Raw genomic sequence first — 13491 nt, 5'->3', positions numbered from 1 at the left:
CCCCCTGACACATCGGAATTCCGTCTTTTTATCTCCGTTTTATTCCCAACTCAATACAAAAAATTCTAGTGAAAACAACGGAGAAATGCTCGGCTTTTAAGGTCTAGGGCAGGATAATCCAGTTGTATATAGCACAGAACCTTTCTCAACTTGCCGCACCGTCTGGTGACATGCTGTGAGGACCTGATATTCACAAGTCGGCTCTTACAACCACCAATAACATGACAATTTAATGATAAATGATCAACTCGTCTCACCCTTGACTGGGTTACCCGATTGCATAAATAGCTTTATCATACCTCCATGTCCGAATGATGAGATCCGATTGGTCCATGTAATCTTCATAAAATACTGTGTAACGAGCCTTGGAGGGTCATGCATTTAAGCGGGGGAATAAATCATCTCTTATACCCCGCCACAAGCAATACAGGCTGCACGTGGATTTCTGATAGGCAGAATAAATCCTTTATACCCCGCTGCAAAGCAAAATGCCACACGTGTTTTGCAAGTCAATGGTAGTCACGTGACATAGCACATGTTAACCTCAGCTCAATCGAACAGCTATTTTCTATCAATTTTGAATTTGTGCTAATTCTTTTACAATGCCACATTTGAACGTGTCGGGTAAGATAAATTCGTTGTTGCAGGATCATTAGGGGTACATGGGGTTTTATGCGTTCCGCGTTAGGTTTTACCCGGCTCGTAGGATAAAACCTAACGCGGGACACATAAAACCCCACGTATCCCTCGTGATCCTGCTACACCTTATATGTTACATGACATTTGTCCCCAGTCATATGGCAACCACAATGAAATATTTCGACGTTGTTCTTTCTAAGGCTATGAATATGCATGTCAGGGCTATAATCAGCAAAAGCACCCCTGTGACAGTAGTTACTTTGTTTTTCAGGAGAGCAAAAACTATTGTGACATGCATACTTCAAACTGGGCAATACGCTTGCACTTTTTATTAAGGATTTATTTGAGAGGCAACTGATTTGATTTCTTTAGACTGATATTGAACATGTGCTCACAGTAAGCTCTGGATATGACAGCGGTTAAATATTTACAGATATTTTGCATTTAATATCAATAAACCTAACTCTCTCCTTTCGGCAATATCAGTGTACGAAACAACAGTTTCATTGACTGCACAAGAAATTTCAACAAACACAAAGAGTTTCTTACCTCCTCGTTAAGTAAGTTTAGGCGAAGGTACAACCAGGTCATCATGCTTACTCCGAGCCAACCAGTCCTTGTAGCAAGTATAATTTATAACGTCATTTAGTATATAACGCGACTAGGGATATAACCACCGAGCCGTAGCTTTCCAGGCAGAAGCTCTATCCACTACAATACAAGGGTGTTTAATTGACTGATGGACCGCGGAAGATCCGGGGTGGAATAGGTCTTCATCAACCCATTCTTGCCGTAAAAGGCGACTATATATGCTTGTCGTCAGAGGCGACTAACGGGATCGGCTGGTAAGGCTCGCTGACTGGGTTGATGCATATCATCGTATCCCAATTGCGTAGATCGATGCTCATGATGTCAATCACTGGATTGTCTGGTCCAGTCTCGATTACTTACAGACCGCCGTCATATAGATGGAATATTGGTGACAGCGGCGTTAAACAACAAACGAGCGAACGAACGAAATGACTGATGATGTTTCAGGGAACCAACTAATAAATAAATTCATGACAGAATGAATGAATGAATTATCTCCAAACATTTCCTCCAATATAATCAGAGTACACGAGCCTCTGTACAATATGATTGTGAATTCTCAAGCAATTTCAAATTACATAGGAAATTACTCCAGTGAATAAATTTACAAGCTTGTTTGTTCCATGAACTTTTATACACATGAAGTGGCCCAGTCATTGAGTTTCTTGTGATACCACAAAGAACTGTTTCAATTTTGGAATTTGACAGTATCTGTTTAATTGATTGACTGATTATGTGTCAGAGCACTCTAACGTCATGGTTCGTTGCTCGTACTTCCAGTTAATGAATGAATGAATAAGTGAATGAATTCACTTCCTCCAATATAACCAGAGAGTACATTGTAGCTTACATTAAATATAGTCTCTGTACGATAGGATTGTGAATTCACAACGTTAGCTTGTTGCATAATGGGAAGGATGTGTGGTCGAAGAATCTCATCCGTGTAACATTGTACAGTTGAATTCCCTGGAACTTGCACCGAGTATGTTCTACCAGTGTAGGAGATGGTTGCCCACATGATCACACTACCACCACCAAACCGTCCACTTCCTGTATGCAGTTTCGTGCATAACGTTCCCCGCGACGCCTGTAAACACAACGTCTACCATCCGCACGTTGAGCATAAAACGTAACTCGTCACTAAACCAAATTTGTCTCCATCGCAGTAGTGGCCATACTCTGTGACCTTGTCACCATTTACGTCGCATACGACGATGCAGGTCCGTCATAATGACACCACGAACTGGTCGTCTAGCGAGAATACCTTCAGAGCGTTAACGGTTCCTGGGCTGATATCCGACGCACTCCTGGCATTGCCGTAGTCGTAGAGGTGGCCGTGGTGGTTCCTTCATGAAAGTGACGTAGCCGTAATAATCAGTCCTGTGCTTTAGAGGTGATACGAGGTCGACCGGATCTGGGAAGGTCAAGTGTTGTCCCGTGTGTCTGATAACGGTTCCACAGTCTTGTAATGGTGCTTGTTGCTACGTGGAAAAACCTGGCTACAGCTGAAGATGATTCTGCTGTTTGCAGCCGACCGATGGCGTTGTTGCGTTGGGCTTCCGCTAGTCGTGGCGTGTTTTCACTGTTCACATGCTGTAAGATTATGATGGCATGCAAATGAAAACCCAATCAAAATGAAAATATAGCCCAACAATTTATGTTGCACGTGCATGTCATGTTGATGTGTTTCAATGCCAAGACCTCTCGTGGTTGTGTTTTGGTTTTGTTTTTTCGATCTTTTCACCAAATTTCTGCAGTACCAAATCATTTTTGACATAAATTTTCGATGGATGTCGGCAACACACTGTCAGATATTTACGATTTTATACTTTTGCGTTACTGTTTTTTAAGTGTATATTTCAAGCTCTGATTATTTACAAGACCCAATCCGAAGAATAGAATCCTCCTGGTGAAGTCTGGTCAAGTTCTGCAAAGTCGAGTACAACTTGTGATTTATCTTTGTCTCTTCCTAGTACACAGTTTTGGGTGTCACAGTATGTAGATGATAATCTCACATGGAAGTTTGGCCGATGCGTGCGAAGTTGTAGAATGTCAATGTCTCTATATTCTTGTACGGACTCATTTGTCCGCAGATTACAAGTATAGAAAAGCATGGGACAATGACCTTACACCATGTATTACCAGACTACCGGGTTCAGGCCCCAGCCTTCGGACCTACTTCTCTGAAAGTATTTTTTGTGTGTTTTTCCTATAGGTTTCTAGTTCTAGTTTTTTGACTGATAACTCATTAAGTCTCATCGTACCCAAACGTCATGGGTCGTTGCTTGCAATTCCTACAATGAAGGTTTTTTTGGTCAATGCTCAATTGATAACTGGACGCCGAGATAAGGCTCTCTCACATAGTATGTTTGTTCCAATGCAGACAGCTGGTACTGTAATGCCGACCTTGAGTGAATGATTGTTAGGTCCTTCTATACTATATAGTCGGATGTTACGACAAGTGTGGGTACTGGAGCCTATTCTACCATGGAATCCCTACAAAGGTCGGGGAATGACAGATACTACTAAAAAAGCCAAGCCAGTCTTAATTTTTTCTCATACCAAACTTTTTCCAAATAAAACTAATACAAATGAGTCATCCCCTGCACAGGATACAGTGTTATATGTATCCTGTGCCACGTATCTGTCGTGAGTCAGTTGAAAACCATTACACATCATAGGTTAGCTTATCGTAGGCTAAATCTTGAACAATCTTATCAGCTGCGTTCCGTCCTTTCCCACGACCGCGTAGTAGCATATAAGGTTCAAAAGGGCCGAGAAACCCTCGCACCTAGTGTCTGATACACTATGAAGGCTATCGCCGCTCTGCTGGTCGCCCTGTCCCTGGTGTCTGGGGACCATCTCGAAGACATCAAGAAGAGGATGGACGCTGTAAATGAGACGAACTGTCACCATTTATACTCAAGTATGTGCAGTAATTTAGCACCAGTAATGAAACTATCTTGTCAAAGGTGACTTTGTTGCATGTGTTGATATACATAATTATTATGTATTAAACCATTTAGAGATGAAATATTGAATATTTTAATGACATTAGCGATGTTTCACTGTGTTATTATTAGGTCCTGCGTATCAGAACTGGTTTCCGGATCTGGGCCCAGTTCCCCAAAACGATTTATGCTTCCTGGTCTGGTGGCCATATCCATCTTTGTCAACTACAGCTAGATTGTGATGTCACCCGTGAACCCATGTTTTTCGCCAATTGCGTAGATCGATGATCATGATGTCAATCACTGGATTGTCTGGTCCAGACTTTGTTATTTACAGACTGTCGTCGTATAGCTTGGAATACTGCTGAGTGCGAGGTTAAACAAAACAAACAAACAAAGATTGTGATGTGTAATTTGAACAAGTGAAACTAGTGAATCCAGTTGCTTCCTTATTCTTGGTATAAATTTTAATAAATAAACATATTTTCACTTTTGGACATATATTAATTTTAGTATTAGTGGACATGGATGCCAGATATACTAAAAGGGTCAGCATGATCGGCTACACTGACATTGACATTATTCGGTTGATTGACGTTGTCTTTTGGAATAACCGACCGGCCAATCACGGGAGTTTGTTGAGCCGTCAGTGCCAAATATGAACTGGTCATAGTATATATGCCATACTCCTCCCTGCTTGCAGTGGGAACTGCTTGTGGAAAACATTAATCACACCAAAAGTCTTGCATGAGCATGGGCTACTCTGAACAGGAGAAAAGACTTGCCACGTGATATATCAATAAGCGTGTGATGTAATGCTTGTCTCGTGTCTTATTTTATTTGAATATGCCATATTTGGCATTCATTTTTCTTCATCGTGGTCACCTCGCGCAACTCAGTCTCTTAGGTCAACAAGATATGACCAAACAAGGACATCGTTCAATGGTATTTTTCAACCCCTGAATCAGTCGCCTAATATAAAAATAACCTGTTTCTTTGGCCTTTACCACGCCCGTCGTCTGTAATATATATAAGGTTCCGCGAGCCGAGAAGTCCGCGCACTTCGTGTCTGATACGAAGTCTCTCGTGCTGCTTGTCGCCCTCTCTCTGGTTTCTGGGGACCATCTTGACGACATCAAGAAGTGGATGGACGCTGTAACTTCATCAAAAAGGATCAAGATGTGGGGCATTGACTGTTCCAGCCCTGGGAACCACACAGTTCTTATCATTGTTATCCTGAACCATTATGACGCATGATGGTAGCGCTGTGGTATGTTTCACAATCTGGGCTTTAGGATTGCAAAATGAGAGAGCCTTGTTTTTAACCTATCTAATCAGAACCGTATGCTGGTTTGTATTTGGGAGACCTTTTTCGTTGCGTTATCTCGGTCACAAACGGGATCTTAGGTTAAAAAAAGGTAGATTCTTAAGCTGTATTGTAACTGGTAGTAAATAGTTAGATTTGCACAAATCTGTTTGGCCTGTCAGTATTGCACTCAGAACCGTATGCTGGTTTGTATTTGGGAGACCTTTTTCGTTGCGTTATCTCGGTCACAAACGGGATCTTAGGTTAAAAAAAGGTAGATTCTTAAGCTGTATTTTAACTGGTAGTAAATAGTTAGATTTGCACAAATCTGTTTGGCCTGTCAGTATTGCACTCCACATTGCCTCCTTATCCTATAACATCTGCAGGGACGGTCGGGTAGCCTTGTGGTTAAAGCGTTCACTCGTCACGCCAAAGACCCGGGTTCGATTCCCGACCATGGTACAATGTGTGAAGCCAATTTCTGGTATCCTACGCCGTGATATTGCTGGAATACGGCTAAAAGCGGCGTAAAATCATACTCACTCACTCACTATAACATCTGCCTTCTGAACTGTATTGACAGATATAGAAGGAATATTTTCGGCAATTATTTAATACAAGTTAACATATGACGTTCATAATACACATATATCGTTAGTCTGTTACTTTCCATCAACTTAATTTGCCAATCTAGCATGAATTGTATATGTCCATGTGTCTCTTGAAAAAGGGACAAAAAATCAACTACGGGTCAATCCTGATAAAGAGACTATAATGTGTGTCATTTAAATGACAGAAGACGCTCGCGACAATACTGGTAAGACCCTTGTACAACACAGGACAGGGGACATCTTCAAACTACACGTGTCCGCATCACCACTTGAGTCCGTAGTAGTGGAATGATGACTGCTGCAACATATAATCTGTCAAGTGATTCACTTATTGTGCGTCTTCTTAGTGTAGGGGATAGTGATCTGCCCAGAGAGCCGAACGTCGATGGTTCGATCCAATAGCCGCGTCCTACCAAAGAGATGGTACTTGTTGTCACCCTGCCTGGCGCTCGGTATTAAGGGAATAAAACAAGGACTGGTCGGCTCGGAGTCCGTAAACTGTATCTGACTTGGGTGTCCATGTTATCTCATCATAAATCCAGCATAAGTCGGAACTAACATCAACACATGCCCGTGCATCATGCATGCAGGTCGTTGTGTTCGTGAAATATCATTGAACCTGACATATAAATCCGTAAAAGATTCGGCCACTGTCCAAAAATGTATTTGACCAAGTTAGCTATCAACGATGTACATGAACAATGTGCAATGACCATGATAACCAGTGGAAGATATATCATCAAATTCCTCTTTGAGTGAGTGAGTGAGTTGGTTAGTGAGGCTAATCTGACAAAAAGAAAAGAACACGTCTCGGAAACCGGATCACTAGTAAGGCTAGAAGATGTGAAGTTTAAGTACAATTGTCACTTTTCTTTTTTTTTGCAGTTGACCTACAGCTTCCACACAGCGTTGTCACGCACATACCAGTGTATGAAGATGGAGCTAGAGAAATGTTTGCCAACCGATCTCTCGCAATGGAAGCATATAAAATGACCTTGAACCGAGGCTTCTTTTTCTCAATCATCTACCAGAAATTGAATACGTCCAGAGACTTTGCGAAACAGCCCGACCTCGCCTACACATATCTCTCCGCCATGAGTGACGTCACTTCCGGACCTGATGCTATCGTGGGGTCTGGAATATATTACGATAAGAATTTTTCGTATCCAAACTTTTACCGAACCCTTCCTTTCAACTGGACCATACCCTTGTTCGGAGCTTACACAAACCGTATGCAAGGAGGTATTCGGGTCGAAGACGACAGCATTCGTAATTATACACGGCTTGCAAGCGGGTCTCCTGCCGACATCTGGTATAGTCTCTGGCTTCCTGACGGGAAAGCAGGCGTTATGCCCAAGGACGTCTATTCAATAAGTAACATTGGAGATGACGGCAATAGTTCAACGTTTATATTTAACGGTCCAAGTTCCATATTGGATAGTCTTGATGAAATGCCAGTGTGGTTAACGAATCCCTATTTTGACTGTGGGCGAACCAACAAATGGGTTGTGAGTGTGACGTCACCTATAACAGACTATGTCCCTCGGTACACACGATGGCAACATCTACAGAGGTCGCGGTAAGTTCCCCGGGTTCCTTCTCTCCCTGCAGTTACAGTTACCTTATTCCCTTATTCGTTCATCGTTAGTGACCACTTCAATCATTCTATCTTTGTTCATCTTCTATTCGTACATCCTTGTTTTCCGTATTGTCTCATTCGTTCATCATTGGTTACCATAACCACTCAGTCATTCATTGTTCGTGACCTCTTCCCTCATTCGGTCATTGGTGGCCACTGTTTTATGTCATTCATTCTTCATTGATTACTGTATGCCTTCATTTATTTACTGTTGGTTACCATACTCTCGGGGGCACGGGTGGCCCAGTCGTCTAGGGCGCCGTGATTCGCTGTGCAGAGTTGCGTCCCTTGGGCACAACAGAAACCTATGATTGTGGGTCGCCCTGATTATGTTTCTAGGTTTGTCAGCACCATACTCGTGCTCGTGGGTTTCATAGAAGTGGTAACCGTCTGAGCCTGCATCACTTCGGGCTTTCCTCCAGCATTAGACTGAAACGCCATGATATACCTGGAATACTGTTAAAAGCGGCGTTAAACCCAACTCACTCACTCACTTTCATTGTTGATTACCGTAAACACTCAACCAAACTTCTTAATAATTCTTTCATCTTTGGTGACTGTATTCGCTCACAGGTTGTTACAGTACTCCTTCCTTTATTTATTGTTGGTTACCGTATACTTTATTTGTTCGTTCGCGATTACAGTAATTTCTCAACCATTTTAGTATTCTGTATTCCGTTCGACTTCTTTCTGTTAGTAATTGTATTTGTTTGTTTTATTACCGACTGAAGAAGTTCGGATTCAAATTCTTCTTCTCTTTCCTTTTGAGTTAATTCCCCCTTCGACATACACGTTGACACATCATTTATTCATTGCCTGTTGCCACATCCACTCGTTCATTCATTGTTGGGGGCACGGGTGGCCCAGTCGTCTAAGGCGCCGCGATTCGCTGTGCAGAGTTGCGTCCCTTGGGCACGCCAGAAACCTATGATTGTGGGTTCGAATCCCGGTTCGCCCCTATTATGTTTCTAGGTTTGTCAGCACCATACCCGTGCTCGTGGGTTTCACCGAAGTGGTCAAGGTCTGAGACCTGCATCACTTCGGGCTTTCCTCCCACATTAAGCTGACACGCCGTGATATAACTGGAATACTGTTAAAAGCGGCGTTAAACCAAACTCACTCACTCACTCATTCATTGTTGATTACTGCATCCCTTATTTTTTCATTGCAAGTTGGTTCATTGTTGATGACAGAGAACTCTCAGCCATACATTATTTGTTGCCGCACTCCTTGACCATTCATTCATTCATCTATGGTTATCATGTTATGCGTTGTTGGTTACCGTAACCCCTTAATCATTACACTGATTTCCAAATTGAATATATGCTAGATTATTTGAGTTTGCATCACTATGTTCCAGATATGTTGCTGAATCTACAGTCGAGATTGATTTCACAAAATTCGATATCAACCCGTGTCCTTATTCGTACGGAAATCCTCGCCCTAATTATTTTGCTGGTATCGCCTTTTGCAAAGACACAACAGAAGTAAGTACTAGTGGGGTGGTTTGAACGACCATTTTGTGAGTGTCTGCCTGGCGTTTTTTCAGTAAGTGAATTGAGTTTAATGCCGCTATGAATAGTGTTTCAGTTATATCACGTGTCTTAATGTGGGCGGAGAGCCCGAAATTATAAAAGTCTCAGGCGTTTACCACTTTAAATAAACCCTACGACCACGGGTATGCTGTTGACGGATTACAGTCATTTGCCAACTTGTCATCAATTCAAATTCTAATATTTGAACGAGATTAACACTTGTGGGCATCTTGGTTCATATGTTTTAATCTGTTCTTCCAACAGTGCCAGCCGCTGAGCGGGTTCGGGTTACACCATGGCGGTTACGAGTGTGTGTGTCGACCAGGCTACCGCTACAAGAACGACACCCAAACGGAGCCTTTCAAAGGCGTGGACATGGAACAGGCATCGCTCCGTGAATACATGCACGGGTTCGAATGTGAGAAAATAGGTGGGTACGAGTTCCGTTTCCTGTGAAACAGATATTCAAAAGCTTTTAGGATATGTTTGCATCAATACCTTCCCTTTCTTCCAGCGCAACTGGCATGGATTTGTATATCCTACGCTACGTTCCCACACTACCTGTGAATACATACGGCCTCATTGCAGTGTTGTCGCTATTTTTACCAACAAATCAGGTTCAAGCCAGTGATTAAGCAGCGAGTGTTCTGACCATGAGCGCTCTGAAAACACTTGCACAAATGCAATATATAGTGCCAAAGCCCATCTACTCTACACATTCCTTTCGTTTGTTTGTTTGTTTGGTTGTTGTTTAACGCCGCACTCACCAATATTCCAGCTATGTGACGGCGGTCTGTAAATAATCGAGTCTGGAGCAGACAATACAGTGATTGACATTATGAGCTTCCATCCACGCAATTGGGATACGATGACATGCATCAACCAAGTTAGCTAGCCTGACATGTCCTCATCTTGTCTACCATAAACCTTTTTGAAAGTTTTACTGAGGCCTCGAATGTTGTAACCTTGATCCTTGATAACAAATGTCTGCTAAATGCAGAGTCGTTTGTTTGATTCCCACTATATCATGGCCACGTGTATCTGAATCACTATCAAATAGTTATGATACCAGGGTCCACTTGCACAAAGCGATCTTAGCGCTACAATTATTGTAAATCCTTAAGATCGCGATCTTAGGCTTCGGCTACAATCGTCATCCACTTGCACAAAGCGATTGTAGGCTAAGATCATTGTATGCTACAATCGAAACTTACAATTGGTCCGGACCAATCTTAAAGGGGAAGTGTACACGCAAAAATCACTTTCTTTCTATTTCTAAACAAAACGCAATTTTAGAATTAGTTAGTATCTGTGTTTGAAAATATACACTCATTTTTTTCACAGTGAAAGTAGGAAGCTCACAATAGTGTGAAAATGATATGCCGTTATGAGGCCTTCGTTTTTCGAGCTAAACTGGCATGAGTTATCCCCCTTAGATTATGACGTAATTGGTGCCAATTCAACTGGGTCCCTGTCTATTCTGAACGCAAAAGATATCAAGTACAAGTTTGCGGTAAAACAACATGGCCTACGACACACTCCGGCGCAGTGGTGACTCAGCATAACACTATGCTGGCTGGCATCTGAGACGCTAGAATCACACATCTGTACCTACAACACGTGAAGCGGCTCTAACAAAGCATGATGACGTCATAATGTTTATCAATTGGCACCAATGACGTCATATTGCAAGGGGCATAAGCCATGGTGTTTTTGTTATGGAAATAGAACACTTGGTAAATGTGAAAAATATAAATCGTTTTAATGCAAAACATATGTTAATTAATTGTGATATTTTTATATTTTTGTCTATGACACTTCTAGGTTAACACTTTTATTGTGGAAAAAGTACAAGAAAATTAGGTTCATTTCCGTGTGAACTTGCCCTTTAAGTAGCTAAGATCGTTGTAGTCCCTGAATAAACTTGACAAAATGGCGTGCAAGGCTTGGTCTGTTTCACATAAATAATCTGCTTCACGTTCAAACATTGCCTCTTTATTTTGTTTAACTTTATAATTCGAATCGACACTTTAACAACATGAAGAACGCACCACAGATTTAACGTCAGAAATATCGTTAACTACCATAGTTAAACACGTAACTGTCGAGTCGATAGCTAAAAGGAATATTCCCATCCAACTTAATACTGAAAGAAATTTGAAACAACATACCTTTTCGCTAAAAAGGGAAGGATAAAAACCTATGTCGTCCCGCAAGCGATTTGTGACCTTTTCGATAAATCAAGGGCAGCTAATCTTAGTTTATACTCTAGATTGGAGTGGTTTCCCTTTGTATAAGCCCGTAGAGTACAATCTACCTTACCCAGTGTATCAATGTTGTTGAATCGCTGAGCTTCCGCTATATTTTGGGGGGGTCACATTACATGATGAAACATTTGATTTTTTTTGCAAAATATCCCATAAATAGCAAAAATAAAATTCACATTTTTAAAAAATAATTTAAAAAAATTTAATACCTACGCGGAAATACAAAATGCCCTTGAACACAAATGTCCCCTGATGAAAGGAATGAAGTTTTCCCGTAAGTTTGTCGTGTTGGACATTGGTGTCCAAAAGTAAAAAAACCAAATGTTTTCTGAGATTGCAAAGGATCAAGTAATTCCTTTGAGGTTTTGAGAATCCCCAACCATATATGGCTTCCAATAACATTCCAGGTTTGCCCAGAATATCAAATTGGTGGTCCCTTATAGCGAGTCTCTGTACTGTTTTTTTTTCAAACCAATATTTAAGATGATTTTTGTTTCATAGAGGAAGCCATTATCGGCAAAAGGGACCAACCTGTGCTAACGGACAAGGATGTCCAACAAAAGCAGAGGGTCCTGAACGTAACAGCTGATAACTGCCATTCCAGATCCCCCAGTGACCTTGTTCTCCCCTACAACGAGCAGTTACTCAAGCATTTCAAACCTCAAGGTCGCGTGGCAGTTCGTCTAGCTCACTTCCTAAGCAGCTTTCTACAAACACAGTTCAACCCAGGACAGGACAGTGAGCTAAAGCCTCAGCAAAGCCTGAACAAGGACCAACTGTTTGCTGAAGTCGCTGCCAATGTCCTTGGTGATATTCAGATAGTTGCCAGTGATGCCTACATCATGCTAAACACCAAGGATATTGTAAGTGTGTATGTAACCAAGAAGATATCTCCATCTGACAAACACCCGAAAGATCATGTTGTGAAGTCCTCACCCATGACGAATATGACAGACTCGGTCTTCTCAGATGAGCAGAATGTATGGAAAACGGCTGTGTCTGGTCTGAGAACAATCAATGCCGAGCCATGGATGAAGATTATACCTAACGCAAAGACCCTGACCCAGATGAAGACTTGGACGTACAAAGTTCCTGATTATGAACAAGGCAAGTGGGGAGCCCCGACATTTGTGTGCGACAGCCGTGTGATGGAGTGGACGCTGAAGTACTCCATCCCAGTATTTGGGTCAAGTAAGACTGGAAGCAGCGTCAAGTTCAGGTGAGTAAATATCAGTTTCGTTGTTTGACATTGTTTCATCCTTCATGAAAATGAGGTGAAATGAAATGGTGTTTGAAGGACAAAAAACTATATTGCCACATTTCAGAATTAGCAATCATTTGCCTCTTTAAGGTAATGGTGAAATTCCTTCACCAAGGCTCATGTAATTCATTTGTGACAGAAAGTTAATCAAAATTTGTAGGTTCCTTTCTAAAAAATAACATTATTCTAACGTGTGTGGTTTCTGTTGCAGGGGAGCAGTGTCGGTGTCAGTGTCCCTGCCAACGTCTCTGCTCAGTGATGTGTAGACACAGCCAAGGGCATCTTCAAGAATTAAATCGATCTCAAAAGGAGAGTTTTGTTATTATGTCTATTGAAATCTACGGGCTAATAAATGATTCCAATCCAAATGCTATCCACGCGCAAGAAATAGAATCACCCAACACCGTCGTTGGTAATTCACGAACACGAACATCCTTGACCTCCTCCATCATGACATTCCTACAAGGTGACATTAAACTCCAGGGACACCAGTCGTTGAAAGCAATGATCCACGAACACAAACATCCTTGACCTCCTCCATCATCAAATTCCTACAAGGTGACATTAAACTCCAGAGACACCAGTCGTTGAAAGCAATGATCCACGAACACGAACATCCTTGACCTCAACCATCATCAAATTCCTACAAGGTGACATTAAACTCCAGGGACACCAGTCTTTGAAAGCAATG

At 41.8% G+C, this 13491-nt stretch overlaps 1 protein-coding gene across 1 annotated transcript; it reads left to right on the top strand.

The window, feature by feature from the left end:
* Positions 1–3989: 3989 nt before the first annotated feature.
* LOC124140030 lies at positions 3990–13111 on the top strand. The gene is made up of 6 exons (XM_046507366.2): positions 3990–4156; positions 6984–7677; positions 9098–9224; positions 9537–9702; positions 12041–12758; positions 13012–13111. Exons 1-6 carry the CDS (start codon positions 4039–4041, stop codon positions 13064–13066), a joined length of 1878 nt encoding a protein of 625 aa, XP_046363322.2. The 5' UTR covers positions 3990–4038; the 3' UTR covers positions 13067–13111.
* Positions 13112–13491: the final 380 nt, after the last annotated feature.

This window comes from Haliotis rufescens, unplaced genomic scaffold (assembly GCF_023055435.1).
Source record: "Haliotis rufescens isolate VD_foot unplaced genomic scaffold, xgHalRufe1.0.p SCAF_5, whole genome shotgun sequence".
In the NCBI taxonomy this organism is placed as follows: Eukaryota; Metazoa; Mollusca; class Gastropoda; order Lepetellida; family Haliotidae; genus Haliotis; species Haliotis rufescens.
This window is presented reverse-complemented; position numbering and strand designations above follow the sequence as displayed.